We start from the raw sequence: 23,099 nt of genomic DNA on the forward strand, positions 1-23,099 counted from the left end.
AAAAAAATTACAATAATCCTCTTGTAACCATACCAGATATAAGCAACTCCAGGAGAAATGGAACACCATTCCCATCTAGTGGTCAGAGGCGGTACTTCAGTGGTCCTGTCCTCAAACGGTGAAAAAGATGACTAGTTTTACCAATTCTTAAAACTAATCAAATTATGAAAACATAAATTATTCATATCATAGTTCATAAAGATTCATATCACTGCAAAAAGGCATGTCCACAAAAAAAACAAATGAGCAAAAATTGAAAGTAAACACAAAATAAAGGCATTTTGTCATTTATTTTATGAAAAAAATTTTTTTTACCCCGGTGTACAAGACATTCCAATTACATCAAATGTTAGCTTCTACTACTGCCTCCAACTCAACATCTCAAACCTCTGGCCCGTATCGCAATAAACAAGCCTAAATCTACTCACACTGTATTCTTGAATTTGTTGACTGACATTTACATAAGTATAACTATAAACAGCTCAAAAAATATGTATAAGAAAAATACAATAAATCAGCATGCATGTCAAAGATAAAAAGCAAACTTTTTGTTTTAAATATAAAAAGAACTTTCTTTTCAAAACAGGGCCTAAAATGAAATTAGTTTGTGAATATATATAATTTTTTTTATCTATATAGTCATATATTTTTTCTTTTCAGTCTGTATCTAAAAGAAAACATTAAAATAAACTGGATAGGACTTTGTATCAGACACTCAGAAGTGATTCAGGGAAGTGTTGCAGTCATGCACACCCAAACAACAGACAACAACGAAACCATGAATACCATTACTACAATTTAAAAAAATTGATTTGACTACATCTATTAGTGTTTTAATTAGTCTGAAAGAAACATGTCCTTCATGAATTTTGGATTTGTCAAAATTATTACAAAATTAAATGATTTTGCAACAGGTTAAAAAGACTTCTTAACAGCTGCCCATAAACCAAATGTGTCAGAAAATGAAACAAACACCAGATCCCTTTACAATACTTTCAACTGTTTTTAAAAAAAAAAGTCAGAGAGGACATTACAATATCTTACAAACACAGCCGAAAATAATCAAACGCATTGTTGGATAGAAAAGCAATCCACATGAGGAATAGCTAGAAAACTTCTAAGGGAAAACAACTCATTCAAAACCCAAATGATTGGAACTGTGTATTATTTATAAGATCTACTGTAGACTTACATTCATTAATCAATTTTGTAAGAGCATGAGAAGAGGAAGACTGTGATTTAACTATCATTGTCAAAACAGTAAGAAATGCATCGTCATTTGATTTATAACAATATGGCAGTAAAGATCAAGATACAGATAACATTTACTGCTTCCAGGTGTCCGCATCCACATGACCAACACACCCAGTCTCATTCAAAGTTATCTGATGTACAAATGCCAGTCAGAGGTGAAACTATTTGGAACTCAGTATATTTATTGCTGACCAAGATGTTTAATAAAACAGGAAGTCCACAAGTCCAGCTGACTGAATTACATGTTCACGTCATTGCAAAGCATCTGAAGAAAACCATCAAATCTACTTGATTCCCATGAAAATATTTTCCTCTACCAAACATATATTAGCTGGAGAGTATGAGATTGTTGTGTAATTGTTCTACAGCTATAATAATGGCCAAATTAACTTTAAAGAGCTAGTTAAGCTAATTAAAGCAATTTGTTCCCCATACCATTTAAAAGATTTGTGACTATTGGGAAAGGCATGATTTTCAGACTTTTTAGTTTATGAGAGGACATTAATATAAGGAACAAATAATAAAATAAAATAAAAATCAATAATGGCACAGCGCCCAATGGGGAAATATCAGGCCACAGCAAAAAAAAAAAAAAACACCAATAAATACAACAGACTGGTGCAAAAGTGAACTCAGGAGAGAAGAATGTGAGCTTTCTGTTTTCCGCACTCTCTGGTGAGATGGGATGGCTTACGTTTGCAATGGCAACATACAACATTACCAGGACGCCAAAGAAGAGAACTGGAACTGTAAAGTATGCTTCAAGACTTCCTCACGTTGAAGATTGACATTTGGACATCCCTTTCAGAGTCAGTGGAAATAAAAAGCAATTTATTAGTTTGCTTTTTTATCTGTAATTTTCTTCATGACATTTCCAAAAGAAAAAAATGTTCTGACATGATGCATTTTTATTGTCTCTTTTCTTATAAAAAGTCTCAGAGGAGAAATAACCTTGACTGCATACAATGTTTGTTTTTTTTAAAAATAAAAAAGTAAATAAAAAGTGTTCAGTCGGAGTCACTGCTGTCTGAAGTGGAGCCACTGGAGCTGCTGCTGCCCGAGTCTGAGGAACTGCTGCTGCCGCTGAGCCGAGAGGGGCCTGAGCCTCCTTTCTCTGAGACCAAAGAGACAAACACAAAGGTTACTGAAACCAACAAACTTCATATTTGCATACCAAAACCCCCTCCCCCCCAAAAAACCCTTGTGAAATAAAGAACAAATGTCAAGTTTGATTAGGGTAACACTTTACAATAAGGTTCATTAGTTAACTACCTTAGTTACCATGAAATAAGAATGAACAATACTTCTACAGCATTTATTAATCTTAGTTAATATTAATTTCAACATTTACAAATACATTATTAAAATCAAAGGTTGTATGTGTTAACATTAGTTAACCCACTGTGAACTAACATGAACAAACAATAAACAGCTGTATTTTTATTAACTAACATTAACAAAGATTAATAAATACTGTAACAGATGTTTTGCTCATTGTTAGTTCATGTTAGTTGATACATTAATGTTAACTAATGAAGCTTATGGTAAAGTGTGACCATGATTAGCAATGTATTTAATGATGATAAAAACACCACCATCAGTTTTATATAGTCACCATATTTTGATAACGACCCATATAGCGTGTTGTGAACGGCACATTCCAGGGCCCAGTTTTATGGCAGGGCCCCTCTCTAATTGCAACAGTGGAGAAAGGTTTGCTAAATTTCGACTGGATCTTGGTGGACTGGCACAAACAAAATGTCCAATACCATCAGATAAGGATGCTGGGACAATTGACAGACACCTCAAGCGCAGGAAGGGCAGGACTTCTCATTGATCTCCTGATCAAAACACAGGCTAAGTTTAAAACACATTTTTTTGTTTAAAAGCAGAGGGTCTGTTCTTCCTTTTGATATATTGCAAGTTCAGATATTCATACACCAAAATATTCTGGGGGCCATGAAATATTTGTGAAAATGATCAAAAACGCTGCAGGTGGCTGGCAACTTTTTTTTTTTTTTAAACGCTGGCGGAGAAAGAGTTAAGGACCTTTTCTATACAGCAGTAGTGGCTGAAACAGAGGTAGGTCACAATGATCCATCCAAATCCATTCATAACTATGTTTGGAAACCTTAAAAAGAATGTAAACTCCAAAACATCCATTTCATATGCAAGTAGAAATAAGTATCCTCAATGACAGCTATTTGTAGTGCGACATCCTAAACAAATTCAGTTGTTAATGTGCAACTGAATGCATGCATGACAGTTTAATCTTTTCTATCTTGTTTGGACTATTTGTTTAGAACATTGCCAAAGGTATTCTGGTGGTGGTTTGGAAAGTGAGAAATGGAATGGAGAACTGGAATGGAGAAGGTCCAACTTGCAATCTCCTCCTAAGAAAGGGATAAATGTAGTTTCAACATACACTCCTTTTTCTCAGCCTCTGGCCCATAAACAGGGAAGGCAAAGATTCTGATCAAAGTTCTGAGTCACCTATCTAGAGAGACTGTTTAAGATACAAACGTCCTGAGTCTCCAGCCTGCAAAAGGTGTAACAGAAACAGATTACATGCTCTGAGTCTACAGCTTGTGAGGCAGCAACAGTTACAACCACGTTCTGAGCCCCCCAGTTTGTGAGGAAAGATACATTAACAAACACTACATTCAGAGTCTTCGTCCAGCGAGACAGAAACAACTATAGCACATCCCGAGTCTCCATGTCAGAGAGACAAAAGCGGATTGACCAAGTTCTGAGTGTCTGGCCCAGAGAGGCAAAGACATACAGACACATTTGCAACAACATTATGTTCAGGAGAGCAAACCCTCACTTCAAAGTCCCTTCGTCTGCATGTTCCAGGTTGTTAAGGACTTTCTGCACCTACTTCAGGGCCTCATCTGCATGTTCCAGATTTTAGGACCCCTTTTGGTGCTCCAGGAGATCAGCATCCCACAGAGCTTCATGTTTAAGGTTGTTGAAATGGATTCTGGCTCCTTTTCCCACTGAACTGTCACCCAGCACAACTGGCGGAAGACGTCACCGCCATCGGACTGCTCATTCAACCACGTGGAATGTAAATATCACTTAACCAAACCTTTGTCCAGAAACCTTGGCATTGTTGTATATTATCAGTATATTTCTAATTTACATTAGAGGTAACAGAACTGATGCTGTTTAATAACAAATAATCTGTCATTCATTTGTTTGATGTATAATAAGGATCTTCACCTTATTAATTAGCTTAGAGGAACAAGAATTTCTCTTTGCATAAGATAATGTAACTGCCATAGCCACACCAAACTTATCACTTGTATTTTATGCATCTTATGCACTTTATTCCTTTATCATTCATGGTATTCAATTAGTAGCTGTGTTGACTTGCTCTTGTTTATCTTTTTGTTAAAAAAATTATTACACTGCCTTGTGTTGAGAATGCAGAAGAGGCTCTACAATTTAACAATACCTCACAAATCCTTCAGATTGGTCAGATGAAAAAAATAATGTAAATGAGAGGGAGTTAATTTAACAACAATCTTTCGTAGTTATTTTACTGAAAAGGTGAAAATCCTTAGCTGGTGCCCCAAAGAAAAGGGAGTAAAAGATCACCTGACACTCTCACCTTACGTGACATGACCAACTCACAATATTTAGTGCCCATAGAGACCAAATCCTTACATTTATGGTGCCCATTTAGCATTAATCACAACAAGCGACAGCAGTGCCATCTGGCATTTAGCTATGCGTGTTGGCCAAGAGTGTGCACTTACGTGGAGGTTTCCTCTGTTTCTTCTGTAAACAGGACTTGACATATCGCTCCAGCTCACGTAAAGTGGAAGGTTTGAGCGTCTCAAAATCTATTTCGATTTCGTCAGGGTTGGAATCCCGCAGCGAAGGCTCTCTGGACTGAATGATGTGGACCACCCTACCCAACTTCTCTCCAGGAAGCCGGTTGATGTCGAGGCTAAGTTGCCGTTTCTCGTCGTACGTCATGGGGAGTGACATCTCCTCGTCAGACTCGTAGCCTGGCCCTCTGCCACCCTTCTTTGGTTGCCTGTAAAGGTTACAATCATAGAGCAGAAACACTTTATAGCTTAATTGATTGTTTCAAACTCAAGCCACAATACAAAACCAGAACAGCTCAAAAAGAAGCAAACCTGTTGCCTGGAACAGTGCTGTTAGCCTTTCTGGCAGGGCCCTTTTTCTGCTGGGCTGGTTTCGGTGGCTGTACTGGCTTGCCTTTCTCCTCTGGCTTGGATTTGTTGAGCTTGATCTCTTTCTTTTTCTTATCCTTTTCTTTCTTCTCTTTCTTTTTCTTTGGTTTACTTACGGGGGCCTGAGAAAGAGCGGCTAGCTGTTCGTGGACAGCTTTCAGCTGGGGAGAGCCAAGAAGGGGGTGTTAGTGATTTGCTCGAAGTCAGGAAAAGCATCACTTATTGTACAAGACATTTACATTTGTTCATGAATTATGGAACAAAACAAATGCAAAACAACTGTCATTACTGAAATAAATAAATAAACAAACTCCCTACCCAAATTCTTTTTAACAACACTGGACAACCAAAAATCATTCATGTCTGTTTTTTTCTGTGATTCCAAGTACAGGGTGTATTTCAGAAGAACAGAACGAAGGGAAATAGTACCTAAGGTTTCAGAAGCAATTCTGCCCTTTACTACTAGAGGTGAAACAGTTCCATAAAAAGTACATAATATAATGGCATGCTTGTGTCTAGCAATGCTTTTACTGCTTACTAGTGCCTCACAATGGCCAGATACACTATATATCCTGACAACATTTCACAAAATGTCTGTAATTTTAATTCTAATGGAAAATACCAACAATAAAATTTTACAATATGGATAATCGTTGTGTGTACCGGTATTACATTTCCTATTCAATGCAAGGCAACATATCTGGTATTTACACAACAACCCAAAACAGTGAATTGTGACAATACAGGATTTTTACACACCTATTAACCACACAGCCATGCTAAATGTTGAAGCACAGAATGAGACCGTTGGCTCATCCAATGAAAACATTTCTTAAATCCAGGTCACATTAAAATGCTTTAAAGGCATAAATGTGGATAAAGGGCAGTTAGAACCTCTAATTGTTTTCTGGAACTAGCAATAGTTTGTCTAAATGCAAAGCAAGCCAACATGAACAAAGACATTTCACATACACATTCAACACACACTTATCTATTCATTCCCACAACTTTCAGCACTTCCATCCTAAACACCCACACAGCTGGGTTCCCAACACCACCCAACAAAGTCAATATTTTTCTGCTGCTTTTAACCCTCTACCGCTGATCTCACTATCCATATCATGCGCTTGACCATCTAATACAAATAATGAAAGCAACTAGTACAGCTAATACACAATGTTCATAGGCAGGGACAGGGAAATAAAAAAATAAAATCACCTGATTATTCTTGGTGCACCCGTTTTTTATCCCCTGTCTGCTACCAATGGGGTGCTCCAAAGAGATACACTGGTAAAAAAAAAAATGGCAAGGGAAGAAAATATGATATAGTGCTACAGTAAGAGAAACAAAGCCACACAAAAAAATGCTACATCTACATTTAGGAATTTAATGCAAAGCAATATATGCAGCTGGTTGCGGTAGAGGGCTAAAATGCAGCTCTACGTATCAGTACACAATCCAAACTGAAAGCAGAGAGAGTTATTTTAAGTGGAAGCCCCTCTAGGTCCTACAGAGCAAAAACATTGATTGAAACAGTCATGTGGGTGTAGTGTGAAAAGGATAATCAGAAAGGTTGACATATCAAGAGGCCTGAGAGAACATCTCTGAGCCTGGAGAGATTAAGGGTACTTGGTCCTTGTTTTGAAACCCACCTGTTCCGCACCCACCTGTTCCTGCAGCTCGGCGAGCCGGGTGGCCCTCTCCTCCTCGGAGTCGGAGCTGTCAGAGGTAGAGGAGTCGCCACTGCTCTCACTGCTGACAGTACTCTTACTGACCACACCGGCCCCGCCTACACCGCCTGCCCCAGCCACTTCCACTGGCTCATCAGGCATCTTTGCGAAACGCATTTCAAAGACATCCTGAGAGAAAAGAAAGAAGAAAAATGTCACTAAACTATTCAATAATTCTTTTGAAATAATGAAATTAAAGGTGTGTAAAAGGAGAGATTGCCAAATGGGTGGGGGGAGAGACCTCACCTGCAGCTTTCTGGCCATAGCGACCACCTCATGATCAGGTGGGTTGTACTTGTAACAATTTGAGAACATTAATCTGACATCTGCAGCAAAACTCTGTGCATCCTGGTACTCTCGACTGTCCATTTTTTTCTGCAAGCAGTGGGGGAAAAAAATTCTACATTAATTCAAAAACTAGCACTAAACTGCAATAATTGATCACTTGTAACAATAAAAATCAAGGCATTATAACAGCTTTTTATGCAAACTCAACATACTTTCACTGTGCTTAAGTCCATGGGGTGTTTGATTATGTCATGGTAGTCATGTAGCTCAAGAGCCTCCGCGTCGACAGGCTTATAAAAGGGCCAGGCATATGCGGCGTGTTTTTTGGAGAGCATTTCTTTAAGGATGACCTCGCAGTACTTGAGTTGCTCTGAAAGCCTGCCCTTTTTGCCTCCGTGCATGCCTAGTTCACCATCTTCAAAATCCTTTTTAGGTGGTTTGATGGGTCGACCAGTGCTCTCTCGCCTGGATGCCACTTTTCCCTCTTTGCCTTCTAAAGGAGGGGTGGGCGACTGACTCCTGCTTGCGGTGATGGCAGAGGTAGTAGGGGTGGTTGTGTCTGCTTTCCTCTTTACCCCCTTCTTCTAGGAAACAGAACAAACCACACACGGAGAAACACAAAGCCGGTGGTTAGGCACTGTCACTGCATTTATCTTGTGATATTTTAATGGGGACCTAGTATGCCCTTTTCAAAAGATGTACAGTAAGTCTCAGGTGTCCGCCAGAATGTGTCTGAAGTTTCAGCTCAAAATACTAACCCCACAGATCATTTATTATGTTCTGTGCTGTATATTATATATATTATTAACATTTTTGAGTGGAAGCAAAAACACGCAGTTTTCATATGTGTATCTTTAAATGCAAATGAGTTGCTGCTCCTCGCCCCCTATCCAGAAGAGGGTGGAGCCTTTACAGCTCATGCCTAGGATACTCTGCCAAAAACTAACAAAACATCTGTTTGATTTTGATTATCATCTCTATCATTGTCACGCTCATGTGACGTTGCAGTTCTTCATTGCAGTTCTTCATAAACTTCTGATATGGTTTTCTGAGGCACGCGCACAGAAAGCTGGATGTCCAAACAGCCCGACCAGTGAGTATTAAACTAAGTTTTCTTTCACATCTTATTGCGCTTAAACTGTCAAATACACACAAAATTCACATAAACAGTTGGTTAAGTATGTGAACAAACCACAGGAAAAGGTGCATGGGTAAATTAGATATATGTATTAAAGTGACAGCAGCATAATATACAGTACCTATTGCTGTATATGCTTAGCCTGGGAAAACCCAGACTACTTCCGGCGAATTTTAATTCTCTCTGCAGGATAGTCTGGAGAAGAGCCCATTCAAACTCATTTCTGTGCCGCCGAAATCGCGGCACCAATCAGAAACGTTGGGGGAGGGATTTACATGATGACGACAGCGCAGCGACGCTGAAGGAGATTTCATTACAAAGATGGATGCCGCCGTGGAACATCACTCGTTCGAATCAGTTATCGCGTCTGTTTTGAGTGATTTAAACTTACCGTTTTCGTTAAAACCGGAGCAAAGAACAACAGATGTTTCTCCGTCGCTCTGCATACGTCATCTCCTTCATCGATCTGATTGGTTTTAAGACTATCCAATTGCGCCCAGAGGAATTTGAGCTACGTCGGTTGGTGACGCCCCTTTGGAAATTATTTGTCTACATAGCTTCGCCAGACCCTACACTCAGTTTCAACTGAGAAGGGTCTGGTTTTAACCAGGCTAGTATATGCTGTTAATTAATAAAAGAAAAAACTGAAAATCACTCACTGCTCTTGATTGAACAACTTTAGTAGCTTTAATTAGAATAATTTTCTTAAATGCTCTGGCGAGGAGATAAACATGGCGGACTGTGTACAGCACACTGAGGGGAGGAGCTAAGCTAATGTTGCAGACTCTGTTGCCAGTCGTGGGCAGGGCCTGTTCCAATGTGACATCACATTGGAGTACATTCCTGAACTGCTCATTTTGAGACACTGTTTTACATTTATGGGGAAAATACCAAACGGAGTGGAGGGATTTTTACCACAATAGGGTGGTTGTGTATACACACAGCGGACACACAAATATGTTCAAAAACAACATAAAAGTGAATTTTGCATAATCAATCCCCTTTAAGAGGTCCTGCAACTTACTTTGACCATGGGTTGCGACGGAGGCATGGCGGGTAACATGGCGGCAGCGGTTGTGTTTTGCACAGCTGGTAAGCTAGGGGTGATCGTGGGAGCTGGAGCTGGAGCTGGAGATGCGACCGCTGTCTCTGAACTCGGTGAGGTGGCATCAGGGAAAACAGAAGTGGGCGAACCAGAGGAGACGGACACATCCTGCTGACCTGCATTTGTATAATTAGAAAAATAACAATTTGTTTTTGACTTGCGTATGAACACAGAACGTTATTCGTCATTCAGACAATTTCAATTTTACCAGGTCCAGCTGGTTTGCGCCCTTTACCCTTCGGAGCAGGAGGAAGAAGCTCAACCTCTTCCTGAGGCATCAGGGCCACTTTCTGAAGGAAGATCTTCTCTAATGCTTGTGCCATCAACACAATGTCATCTGTTGGCTGAGAAAGCAAACAAGAATGAATTGGATTTGCCAAAGCAGCCTCATCCCTGAACTTTTAAAACGGACTGAGCCAAGCCATACCTTGTTATATATATAACAGTTTGTGAACATTGTGTTGAAGTCCTGCATACACTCGCTTGCACTCCAGTAGTACACGCTCTCAAGTCTTTTCTTGATGGTGCCCATGTCCATTGGGCTCTTTATGATCTTGTGATAGTCCTGGACACCAAAAAGAAGCAGAAAGTCTTTCAACATCACATTAATATAAAAATCAATAAGGATCAACTAATTGACAAGCTCTCATGCTCAAGGGAAAACAGAGCCTAGATTTATGATTATTCAAAATGATGGATGCTAAAACAGCTATAACCACTCACCGGAAGACCAAGCTTAACGGCATCAACAGGCTGGTAGAAAGGCCATGCAAATTGGTGCCTCCACAGCGTCTTTACAACTACATTTTGCATGTACTGCAGCTGGTTAGTCTTGCGGCCAGGTTTGGTAGGGTTAGTCACTTCAGGCGGAGGAGGGTTGGCAACTGCAGGAGGCTCTGGGGTTGCTGAAGTGACGGTTGACATTTTGGCAAAGAGGGGGAAAAAAGCTTAATGGGGGGGAAAGGGGTCTTAATTATTCTGCACAGGCAGACTTATTTTCAATTTGATTTCTCTTTATGCTTTTCAGTTTCTCTCTCTTTTAGCTCTTCAGTCATCTGAGAGAGACCACATCCCATTGCAGGACCCAACTTTTGACCTCTAAAAAACAAGAAACATAACACCAGTCAGAACAAACGCTTACCTATGCATTTAAAAGCTTTATGATGTTAAAAGACAAACAATACTGCAATTATATTAAAATAGTTCAGTATATTAAAAACTAATGTAGCGACAGATCTCTTCCGTATTGTGAACGGAATGAATTTCTTAGTTAAACATTTTCAGGGAAAGGAATAAAAATGTAAAGCAGGAACTTGGTTTTATCCACCAGTGATCATTTGATTGGAGGCAGAACTGAATGTGAGCTTGCAGTCAATTTTAAGAAAGGGTGGGGTGTAAGCGAACCAAATGATTAGAGAAATCAAGCACACATCACCAGAGATGTCTGTCGCTTCACCGGAAGATCGAGTTATGACATATACAACTAGAAATGCATAGGTAATATTTTCATGTCATGCCAACTTTAAAAATCATTTCCCCTATTATAACAAGCCTCCAATTGTGACCATACACAAAAACTAAGCAATGACAACTCAATTTGTAAAGAATCCCATACATGTGTACAAGCTGAGCTATTATAAATTGAGCGTGCTGACAGGTAATAACATGGACATTCATTCCGACCTGGAAATGCTATAATGATGGATTATGTTCTTGACATGTCAAATAACACCCCGTGTTTTCTAATCCTTCCGTGAAAGCATTTATTTAAGAAAATTCTGTCATAATTTAATTCTTCAGCTGTTTCAAGCCAGCATGACTTTTCTCAGGAATACAAAAGGAGCCGAACGACGTCTCAGTCACCATTCACTTTTATGGTATGGAAGATGAAATGGAAGTAAATAGTGACTGAGACTTTTTCGGAACACAGAAAGTTCACCTTGGGTATGAGAAAATTATGACAGAATGGTGAAAACTACAACTTTAAATTTATTTTAATCAGCTAATATTAATGAGTTTACATGTGTGTAGTTGTATTAAACGACAGCAATAACGTAGTCGCAGCATTACCGCGTAAACAATCATGCCGCCTCACTGGACTAGGTCCACTCACCGTTCCAAAATAAAATTAATTGTTCCCTTTAAAGATATGCATTTCAAAAAAATAAAATAAAAAACTCACGTTTAACTTACTAATAACAAGAGTATCAACACCCAAAACGGCTAAAACAAACATTAGATTAATTCTCATCTAACTGCTGCACACCCATGCCGCGACTAGGAGAAAATGTAATCAAAATGAATTATTTCCAACGCAGCCTTTATATTCCATAACTCCAGCCTCCCGCCACAAATATAGCCATCAACCAGCATAATTATGTATAAAATAAACAGCCTCCTGGTGTATCTGCACAAGAGAAAATAGAACCGGCGCGCAGAACGAGCAGCTGATTAGCTTTAGCACAGAGTCAGTCACACATATAAAGATGGCGCGCAGCTACAGCTGGCTAACAGAGTTAGCATCCACGCTGACCGTCTCAACACCTTCCCGAGCTTCTATTATTGATTCACACCCACCCGTAATACATACAAAGAAATTATAGCTAAATAAAGAGGCATATAACTGCTTAGCGAGTGAGCGAGCTAATTTGGTCATGTTACTTCAGAGAGGCTTTGTTGTACTGTCGCTTTGTTGAAAACAACTAGCCACTTGCTAACGGCTTCTCGTGAGACTCACTGATTGAACGCGAACAATATTACAATTTTGACATGGAAGGCGAATTACAATGTTAAAATATGTTGTTTAATTAAAAATGTAGTACATTACTCACTCAGGGGCTTTAGGAAAGGGGCAAGCGTGTGGAGATCCTAGTGGCTCGTCGCTTGTTTGGAGGCTGGGCAGCAGCACAGAGATGAGGTACACGGACGGAGCGTTGTGCGCATGCGCATTGGCGCGCTATGTCCAACGCCAAGCCATTTGCTGTTTAGTAGTAATAGTGCGACTCCTTTATTCTTCTTTATTTTAATCCCACTGAGATTATATGTTGACTTTCTTATTTCTATAATCTAAGTCCTCTGCACTTTTAATAAAACGTAAATTCGCCCCCCCCTTTTTTCGGGAAAGTGAGTTCACGTAGAGGTTCTCATGGGCCAATGTAAATACATCTAGATTTAAATTCAATGGACAAGATATAGGCTACATGACCCGGCATTTTATTCTTATCCTAAAGGGCACTCTATCCAGAAAGTCTAAAATGGACTCATGGAAGTAATAACTTATGACATTCCAGGAAATCCCTTATTTGGTCAAAGGTATTCAGCTATCCCTGTAGCTGAATAAAAAAACTGAAAAGTTTTGACTGATGAAACGTGAAGACGTTTATTAACAATAACATATGATTACAGCAATATATGGTTTATTTGTGTTTTTCAAGCCATCTCAGGGTGTTTTCATCATAATAAAGTAAATGTTAATGTAGTGCTAATTGACATTTTTACATTGTCTAAAATCCATGATAACTTACTTGTTTGTAAAACATAAACGAATTTGTAAATAATTGTGTCTGTAGATCATAAAATTGTCAAATATAGGAAAAAATATTTTAGAATACAAATTATAGGTTATTGTTCAGCAGTGTATTTGATTTCTTAAAAGGCAATTTAAATTTATACTGAGAAAAAAATAATATTATAAATATCAGTAAATATTATTTGCACAATATTTAGTTAAGTTAAATTATTATTACTTTGTAATCATTTTTTTCTAAAGCAATGCACTGTTTTATGTATAATTTTTTTAATAAAATGTTATTTATTTATTTAAAGCACATAGCACTAACTATATATATATACATACATATATATAGTCTTTGCTTAATATAATGGCAAATTTATGTTATATTTGAATGCCTCTTTAATGCCACATAATGTATAATATAGCTACATTTTTAGAATAATATTTGTAAAAAATTATGACGATCAGAAATACTTGCAAAACATAAACAGCGTATTTGGTAGATCTACTTTCAAGTAATACAAAAATTAGCATAATTACATTGTGCACGGTAGGGTTTAGATCGGCGTTTGAAAAAATGTCCCTCTTGGTCTGCCGTTGAGCTTTGCGCATGCGGAGTTGTTGTCACTGCCACATTACCGCCTGAGCTTGCGGTGGAGAGAGGCGCTCATCCACCATCGTATTCAGTACGATCACTTGATCATTGCATGGTCAAAACGGCCTAGCGCGCGATTCATGAACAAATCTCCATCCAAACCCAGTAGTGGACTCATACCAGAAGCCGAAAGCAGCTCTTATTACCTCCTCAGCAGCCGCCGGTGAGTGATTTTACTCGCTGCTTTTGTTGTCTGAATGTATGGGAGAGAGAGAGAGATAGGCATGTGTGCAGAGAAAAGAGATACATCATTCTGTGCTTCATTTATGTTATGGGGAATGGGACTGACGACTGAAACGATCGCGGTAAAACCATGATTTTGGACTCGAAGTTGTGTAAATTACACAGATATACTATCTGCTAGATTGCAGGTGATCCATCGTTTCTCTGAGGCCCTGCGTCTCTCAGATAGCCTAGCAGCTAACAGTGATGGTGTTTTCACTGGTCTGCTCCTGACACAGACACGAGCTTTGTAAATTATATCTAGGTTTTAGCTTGGGTGTTTATCCAGATGATTTTAGACTGAAGTCAATGTCCCATTGCCAATGCCAACAGTCTTGCCATGCATGTTGTGGCGAGGAAACACTGTTTTATCAGACTGTATTATTAAATGTTTTTTGTTTTTTTTACTTAAGTCAACCTTATGTCTTTTGATTTTATTAGTATACACACAATATATTTTTTTTTTACATGTACAGGTGTGCTTAAAATGGTACAGTCCTTCCAGAATTTGAAAGATTGTAAAGTTTTATTCATTTTATTCATTTAAAAAAATGAATTGAACCTGAATTTATTATCCTATTTATTTGTTTACACACTGTTGGTGCTTTATTTTTCAATTGTCCGCATTGGTAAAGCTGGGATTTCAACATCATATAGTGGGGAAAAGCTCAAGCATGCAGAGCATGCTGGGAAACCAAAGTACTTAGAGCACCTGTAGGCTTTTTGTCAGGACACCTGTAGGCTTTAGCCCTGGACAAACCAGGAACAATGATGCCGAGAACCCAAAGCAATATATTAAAACGTAATTTTAAGCATTTAGACTTTTGAACAGGATTTTTAGTGTAAATTAAATGTAGTTACTATTTGTTTTGTAACAGAAGTTTACACGCATACCACATTACGTAGCTTAATTAGGGCAGTACAAAATGCTTTAATGTATTTCTAAAATGATAAACATATTGCATATTCTGCAAGGATTACATTTGCAAAGGTAAATTAAATATATAAACATGAGCAGGCAGAACTGTATGCTATTCATATTGTAAAGATGTTGTGACAACCAATCAGTAAGCTGACATGTGCTCGATAGTTTTACATGTAGGCCTATTGAGTAACACCCAGGATTCGCACCTGAACAATTTTGATGATCAATTACAGATTATGATGTGAAAACGCCCAACCGAATTCCTCCATTTATTGTGTCATCCAAATTAGAAGACTAATATGATACTTATGCTCATCAGTACTTCTCTGTTGGACAGTCAGGTTGACGTTGAACTTGCTCCTATAAACCCGTTCTCTCTAACTTGGTCGCCATGGCAACTGAGGAGAAGAAACCAGACACAGAGGCTACTAAAACACAGCCGGCATCATCTGCCTCCGCCAGCCAGAGCAAGGTAAAAGCATTGCCAGGAACGCCCCTCTGCGACACCGTTTGGAATAGTTTTCTGCTTGGTTATGGATCATTTTTATGTTGTCTAACAGATATACTGTTATAAATGATTTAGCAGCATTATTACAGCAATGTGCTTATGATCTGTGACTATCATTTATCTTTGTGTCATTAATGATGCGAGTTCTGCTCTATCTCAGTCAGCACCTGTGAAGCCAAACTACACCTTGAAATTCACACTGGCTGGCCATACAAAAGCAGTCTCTTCTGTCAAGTTCAGTCCAAGTGGGGAGTGGCTCGCCAGCTCATGTAAGTACTTGTATAAATACAGCACTCATACTCATTGAGAATAGTTATAGCATATTGCACAGGGCTTCCCAAAAAAAATTTGCCAGTCAAAATTTTCTTGAACCTGACGCACCTATTTTCTCACAACTCTACGTTAATTTAAATATTTTTTAATTTTTTATATACATGTATATGTATGTATTTATACAAGGCATATATTTATAGAGAGAGAGAGAGATATTAGGGGTGTAACGGTACATGTATTCGTCCAGAACCATCACGGTTTGGTGCAAACAGTCAGATGACAAATACAGTCAGTCCACACACCAATCCAGAATGTGGCGCACACAGTAATGCAATGCTGTTTGCTAACTGCCACAATAGAAAAGACAATCTATCCACCAAAACAAGAGTTCTGATTGCACACAAGAGCTTGCTAGTAAGCCTATACGCTGAGTTTCGATACATTTTTCCACAAACTTCACGGAAAGGAAACCGGGATGGCAGAAAGCGGCATCCTGTTTGTCGTCTTTATTTTTCAAAAGCATTTTTTTTTTTTATTGTCAGTGTACACAAATAAAAATACACTTAATACAGAGTATTTTTAGTAGTTTCCCCTGTTATAATGAGACAAAAATCATTTGGCATTGTGCTGATTTATGTCGTGGAAGTCCAGTGATGAAATATGCGTCTCCTGGAAACAGGAAGCCTCAGATGCCGCTTCTCTCGCTCTCTCCTCGTGGAAAGGTGAAGTAGGCTCTTTTTCTCCTTCTCTATAGTGAAATAGTGTAATATTGAACTTTTTGCATCCGCCATTGTCACAGCACAACTCTCACGCGCTGAGAAAATGACAGCATAGGCAAGGCACAACACGTTTATCAAATGACATCATCCAGATATGGATATATCCTCTCCGGAGCTAGAGAGAAAAAGACTACAGGAGTACAAAAACTTTTCAGTTTTATAGCTGATTGTGACCAAATAACTTCTTTTTTTTTCTCAGCCCTATAAAAAAATATTGGCCTTTGCAAGAGTTCATTCTGTTTACTGCTTAGTGCTTAATACACTAAAGGAGGCTGTACTGTACCAACTACCTCAGGGGGGACTACGTGTTGCTAGGTGGAGCAAACTGTAATTTGCACTACTGTCTGTTCAAAATAAATGAAAAAAAAAACCTAGGATTTGTTGCTGACTGACCCCAAAACCGAGGTACGTACTTTACCGTGACTTCCGGGAACTGTTACACCCCTCATATATTATTTATTTATTTTATTTATTTATTTTAGCAGAAAATTACAGGGATACCTTTAAGTCTGTGTTTAATTGACAAAAGGTTTATAAATGCTTCTTTATAAAAGTAATGTTTGTAATCTTTATAGCACAATTTTTTGGAAATTAAAGTGAAGATAAAGTGGTCCAGGTGCACATTGTGTTCCCAAATGCATGTTATAATTGACATGCAGAGTACGAGTTTGTGAGCAGCATTTACTGTGAACCAAGCCATTCCACATGACACCAGTGATCACACTAAACCATACCATGATTTCAAATTTATTTTAATTGCGGCCAATTAATATTTATTTAATTCAACAATTTATGATTTAATTAATTATTAGCTTTTAATGAATGTTGTTTTAGATTTTTTAATTAAAAAAAAATTTTTGTTTGTTTCTGCTCATCCAGCTGCTGATAAGTTGATCAAAATATGGGGTGCATATGATGGCAAGTTTGAGAAGACAATATCTGGACACAAACTTGTGAGTATTTCAAAAGATCCATGACCTCAGAGTAGTGCTGCTTTTACTGCACGGGGTGACTGTGACCTGGTTTGCTCTCATCTGCAGGGCATCTCAGACGTGGCCTGGTCCTCTGACTCCAACCTGCTGGTCTCAGCTTCTGATGACAAGACCCTGAAGATCTGGGATGTGAGCTCTGTAAGTCAACATCACAAAGCTGAACCTTTTAATATAGAATTTAAAGCATCTGAGCTTTAATTGTTATGGCACAATTTATCATATTCTTTTTCCCTTTCTGTTTTTACCAGGGAAAGTGTTTAAAAACACTGAAGGGTCACAGCAACTATGTATTTTGCTGTAACTTTAACCCCCAATCCAATCTCATTGTATCTGGATCTGTAAGTCCATTCATCATTTTATATTTTGTTAATTATGGCATACATGCATGATGCATTCTAATTATTATCTCTCCGACAGTTTGATGAGAGCGTGAGGATTTGGGATGTTAAAACGGGGAAATGTCTGAAGACGCTGCCAGCTCACTCGGACCCCGTCTCTGCGGTGTGTGTTGTTTTATTTTTATTTATTTTATTTTTTCTTGACCTATGATGATCAAATAGTCAAATTCACAACCGTGTACATTGGGTGGGTGATGTACTTTTAAGTGAGATTTTCTTTTTGAATTGTGTATTTTTTTTGTTTATTATAGGTTCATTTCAACAGAGATGGTTCATTGATTGTGTCCAGCAGTTATGATGGACTTTGGTGAGTGAGCTTTGGCCGTGAACATTATTTTGAGAATATGTCAGATGCATAACTAACTAATAACAACTACTTACTTGACTTTTAAACAGCCGGATCTGGGACACAGCATCAGGCCAGTGCCTTAAAACACTTATCGGTAAGTTGACCAGTGTTTTACACACAAGCACTTGTTCAGACTATTTTCAAAGGCAATAATTTGTTCCTTGAAAGTAGTTATGTTTCCATCCAAAGAAGAGAATTTAACCGCATAAAACATTGTGAATAAACCACCATTTCCACCCCATGTGTTCAAGAGAACAAAATCGTTACTTGTAAATTGGTGCAAAATATCTGTAATAAAAATGAACGTTGCTGCAATCAGAGAAGCCACTGTGGCTCTTTTTTCGTACATCATAAATGACTTGCGCCTCAGAGCGCGCAAACGAAATGCAGCAAAAGCTGTCATGTTATCTTGTGTTCGGATGCTTGGTGTTTGGGGGAACAATTGTTTGAGACAATTCTGGGAGGTTATTATACCCAACCATTTTGATGACAGACTTTGGCTCAGGCATTTGAGTGATCAAACCAACATTTGAGATGCTGTGCAATGAAACCGATCTGCTGGTTAGTCCAGTTATCCAATCACATCCTCTCTTGGGGCAGATCACTTTTTTTGTTGCCTATCAAGAGATTTATTCGGTAAATGTATTTCCATTAAAGTTTATGTGCCTGTCTTATTGAATAAAAATGCACCTCAATTGAGTGCTTTTTTTTTATGCACATTTTTAGAATTTATGTACATCTTTGTGTTTTCATCCAACTTTTTTTTTTTTAATGCGCTAACCCAAAATTTGCATATAAATATATGGATGGAAACATAGCTAGTGTTTATGAAACACTGTTCTTATCAAACACGCATGCATAACATTTAGCCAACAAGAAACTGGTAAAATACAGCAAAAATGTACAACATCTTAAGTAAGAAGAAAGAGATTTTAAAGCATAAATGGGCATTATAAATAATGAATACATTTCCAAATATTCAACAGATGATGACAACCCACCTGTCTCTTTTGTGAAGTTCTCCCCCAATGGCAAATACATCCTGGCTGCCACTCTGGATAAGTGAGTCATAGATTTCCTTTTATGCTGCTCATTCTTTAAAAAAAAGAGAAAAATCATGAAATTTATATTAATCCATTTAGAAGCCTTTAAAAATACGCATTCATTCCCTTTGTGTTTTAGCACTTTGAAGCTTTGGGACTACAGCAAAGGAAAGGTTAGAATGTTTCTGTTTAGTTTATAAAAATAAAAAAAATCATGCTTAATCTGTATAACAATATCCTTTTTCCTTGTTTAGTGTTTAAAAACTTATACCGGTCATAAAAATGAGAAGTACTGCATATTTGCTAATTTCTCTGTCACTGGTGGAAAGGTATGTAGGCTCTACACTATACTAATCAATGTTTAAGCATATCACACTAACACAGGCAATCATTAGTGCTGTTCAGAACCATTAAATTGTCATTGCCGAAAGTGATTTTACATTTTGAAAGAGTTTTTTTTTCTTTTAAAGTGGATTGTCTCTGGTTCAGAGGACAACATGGTCTATATCTGGAACCTTCAGACCAAGGAGATTGTACAGAAACTACAGGGCCACACAGGTAGGAGCAGAACTTCAGTGGATGTTTCACGAAGAAGCTTAATCCCAACAGTTTAAACACTTCCTGCTAATAGCTTGAGCTAAGCAGGGCTAAATTTGCTAAATTTAAACTTTTTTTGGTTGTCATATTTAATCATTTTTACCATAAAAATGGCATATAGCTGAGATATACTAACAGTTAACAGGCAGTAGACAATAAAGGTAAAAGTTTCAATAACTTGAAACACTAAAGAAACATTTCCACTGACTTCAGTATTATCAGCAGCTATCGTGTTTCTCAGGAGCTAATTACCCTCCTCCATCCCCAGCTCCTCCTCTCGTCAGTCAGGATTTGACATTCTGATTCCCCTTGAATCAGAATAATTATCGAATAATGTTGTACTTTAAAATCTTGAATTAAATATATTTGCAAATTTTCATGTTGGTTCTGTTCTGTTTACCCCAAGGGGGGTTATTGCTGCTCTCCCTGCTCTTATCCATGCTAGGCTGCATGGATATGCAGGGAGTTCTCGCCCAGAACGGAACCATACCGCCAATCCAAACTGTATGCTAATTGTCAATCATATTTGACGGTAGTGGTCCTGACAGAAATATTTCCACAGTTATGTTTGTGAACTTACAAGTGTCTTGGTGGAAGAGTGGCGTAACATCTCACAGCAAGAACTGGCGAATTTGGTGCAGACCATGAGGATGAGAAGCTGGTGACACAGCAGATACTGACTGCTACTTTTGATATTAACTCCCTTTGCTCAGGGACACGTAGTTCCATTTCTGTTTGTCAAATTTCAGTTTATGGTTCATGCAAATCTTTTTTTTGCTGAAAATGTTAATAGCTGCACCTCTAATGTAGATCGAAACTAATCTTGCTTTTTTTTTTTCTTTGTAGATGTGGTGATCTCAACCGCATGTCACCCCACAGAAAACATCATCGCATCAGCAGCACTAGAAAATGACAAAACCATCAAACTTTGGAAGAGCGACTGCTAAGCCTCAAGCTTATTTTACTTTATTTTATTTTTTTATTTTTTTATTCATTTTTCTACTATTCATTATGTGGGGAGGGGAGAGACTTTTGTTTTTCATTCGAAAGGTCACGCAACGACGTTCACATTGACATCAAGGCTCTGCAAGAGGATTGGTGAAAGCGCCCTACCCCGACATCCCCTCTCCTAACACAGCACCCTTCTCTCCACTCATGTGCACTAAAACAATCACTTTCTCTCTGCCTTGCCACCAGCTCTCGTTCATCAGTTTAAGCAAAACTTTTAACCAGACTGTAAATCTAGGCAGCTTTGTTTAAATTCACAGACCTGTTAGGACAAAGTTCATGTCTGTTTTTTTCCTGTAAGTTTTGTAGAATCAGTGATGGTTTGCACACTTTCTGAAGCCAGCAGAATGCCTTGGGCACATTTTAAGTGGCCATTTTAACAGAAATGTTTGGAGGATTAAATTTCTCTTCCTGATTTTGTCATTTCCCTGAGTGACTTGCAGCTTCTCTCCATTATTATTTGGCCAAGAAGAGGTTTCGCAAAATACTTACCTTGACTTACTGATGTCAAATCAAACCTCCATGTACCAAATGTTGTGTGGCAGAAGGATGTTTTGAACATCCACTATTTCATGTTTATTTCTGTAAATGTTAAAACGGCAATTAAATCAATTCATTGTGTTATAGTTGCTAAGCTAATTGTCAGACATCGTTTATGGTTTCAGTGGCTTTGTGTCGTCTAGGCAGCGCTAACAATAAAACTTCTTTCTCTTTTGTTATGAAGGCTTGTTGCAGTTACAGAGATGATGTATGCCAAAAGTTCACTTTATTCCTACAGCTGTAACTACCTGTAACACCTTTGTTCATATCAGTTTTGGTGCTTTTGATGAATAAAACTACAATACATCGGGATGGAGTGGCAGTTTGGTCAGAGCTTTCAGAGGAAGCATCATCAGTTAAAAGGAAACGTTACAAGTAGACTGAAGTTTCACTAACTATAAATATTCATCCTAAGCTACAAAGATCTGGTAAAAGACAAACCATTTCTAACTGTTATCTGGTTACAATTACACAACATGCGCAAGGAGGAGTGTTCCTGTGATCTGAATATGCCATAACCTTATATCTCGTGACCAAAAGCAGTCTCGATGTATTAAGAGCCTTGAGATGTTTGGTGTACCTGACACTTTGTACATACTTGCAGCTTCTCTGTTCTTTGATATGTTTACCTTTTGTTCTGTGGTCTTTTTAACGGTCTCAAGTAGCTGAGAGTACTTCAAAACTCTTTTATTTTTTCTGCTTTGTGGATGACGGTTTGTCATAAACCCATCCACTGCTTCTGGACTCGCCAGATTTCCAGTGCACTGCAGTGATGACAGGGGCCGCATGAGGAATTGTATCTGTATTGCATTTAGTCACTTTGGACTTGACCTGTGACTCAATAAAGATTTTTTTACCTCTATCAATGCAACATTGTCCATGCATTTATATAACTGATATATAGTTAAATTATCTTCTGTGCATTAGGTTTGAAAACAGTGCTGTTAACAGGAAGGTTTATTTTGTGATGATGACTGGCTGACTACATTTTCCCACTTGTCACACAGCAATGGTGAGAATTCTCCAAGTGGGTGGACCTCTCTATTTGTCTCCTTTCAAGGCTTTTCTGAGCGTGTAATTTATCAAGCTATTCATAATTGAACTCTAGAATGCATGGACCGAAAAACCTACATGAATGCATAAAGGGGTCAAAATGACCCACATTGGAATGAATGGTCCTATTATTCTTGAATAATGAAAATAATGGATGATACACAAATGTTTTAATATCAAACATGTTTATTTGTCCACTTTCCTTGAATATATGCATTCAAAAAGATGAAATGTATTCTAATGTATTTTAAAATGCAGTTGTACTTTTTCTAAACAAATTCAATTTAAATTTAATTTAAATCCCTGCAAGAGCTTGCGCTTATTCCTCAAGAACAACAGGCCTCGACTGAATGAATCACAGGCACGTGACCTGATGTCCCAAGCAGTGCTCGCAGCAAAGCTCTGTCTTGACTGGGGAGTCTTCCATCGTAGCATCAAACCTGACAACATGCTGGTCAATACAGAGACAATGGAACTCAAATGAATAGACTTCAGTGACAGTAGGATTGTCAAATATTCT

The 23,099-nt window shown here is 38.1% G+C and overlaps 2 protein-coding genes across 14 annotated transcripts; one reads left to right on the forward strand and one right to left on the reverse strand.

The window, feature by feature from the left end:
- Nucleotides 1-271: 271 nt before the first annotated feature.
- Nucleotides 272-12,662, reverse strand: brd3a (bromodomain containing 3a). 12 transcript variants are annotated; one of them, XM_084136585.1, is made up of 12 exons: nucleotides 12,555-12,662; nucleotides 10,447-10,821; nucleotides 10,151-10,288; nucleotides 9,959-10,067; nucleotides 9,643-9,839; nucleotides 7,693-8,061; nucleotides 7,439-7,567; nucleotides 7,130-7,321; nucleotides 6,681-6,749; nucleotides 5,406-5,623; nucleotides 5,019-5,302; nucleotides 272-2,368 (listed from the first exon to the last, which is right to left on the reverse strand). In XM_084136585.1, exons 2-12 carry the CDS (start codon nucleotides 10,645-10,647, stop codon nucleotides 2,262-2,264), a joined length of 2,013 nt encoding a protein of 670 aa, XP_083992711.1. In that variant the 5' UTR covers nucleotides 10,648-10,821; nucleotides 12,555-12,662; the 3' UTR covers nucleotides 272-2,261. The 12 variants fall into 12 exon arrangements, with proteins under 12 accessions (XP_083992711.1, XP_083992709.1, XP_083992710.1 ...); XM_084136583.1 differs by having other exon boundaries at nucleotides 7,115-7,321; XM_084136584.1 differs by having other exon boundaries at nucleotides 7,693-8,064.
- A 1,183-nt stretch (nucleotides 12,663-13,845) lies between these two features.
- On the forward strand, nucleotides 13,846-22,388 carry wdr5 (WD repeat domain 5). Of its 2 annotated transcripts, none has more exons than XM_084136718.1 (14): nucleotides 13,846-14,055; nucleotides 15,377-15,511; nucleotides 15,708-15,816; nucleotides 17,479-17,552; nucleotides 17,640-17,729; nucleotides 17,840-17,929; nucleotides 18,009-18,092; nucleotides 18,241-18,296; nucleotides 18,386-18,432; nucleotides 19,325-19,400; nucleotides 19,521-19,554; nucleotides 19,636-19,710; nucleotides 19,852-19,939; nucleotides 20,825-22,388. In XM_084136718.1, exons 2-14 carry the CDS (start codon nucleotides 15,431-15,433, stop codon nucleotides 20,923-20,925), a joined length of 1,005 nt encoding a protein of 334 aa, XP_083992844.1. In that variant the 5' UTR covers nucleotides 13,846-14,055; nucleotides 15,377-15,430; the 3' UTR covers nucleotides 20,926-22,388. The 2 variants fall into 2 exon arrangements, with proteins under 2 accessions (XP_083992844.1, XP_083992845.1); XM_084136719.1 differs by having other exon boundaries at nucleotides 13,875-14,055; nucleotides 15,381-15,511.
- The last annotated feature ends 711 nt before the right edge of the window (nucleotides 22,389-23,099 follow it).

This window comes from Abramis brama, assembly GCF_963993115.1.
Source record: "Abramis brama genome assembly, chromosome: 15".
NCBI classification, from domain to species: Eukaryota; Metazoa; Chordata; class Actinopteri; order Cypriniformes; family Leuciscidae; genus Abramis; species Abramis brama.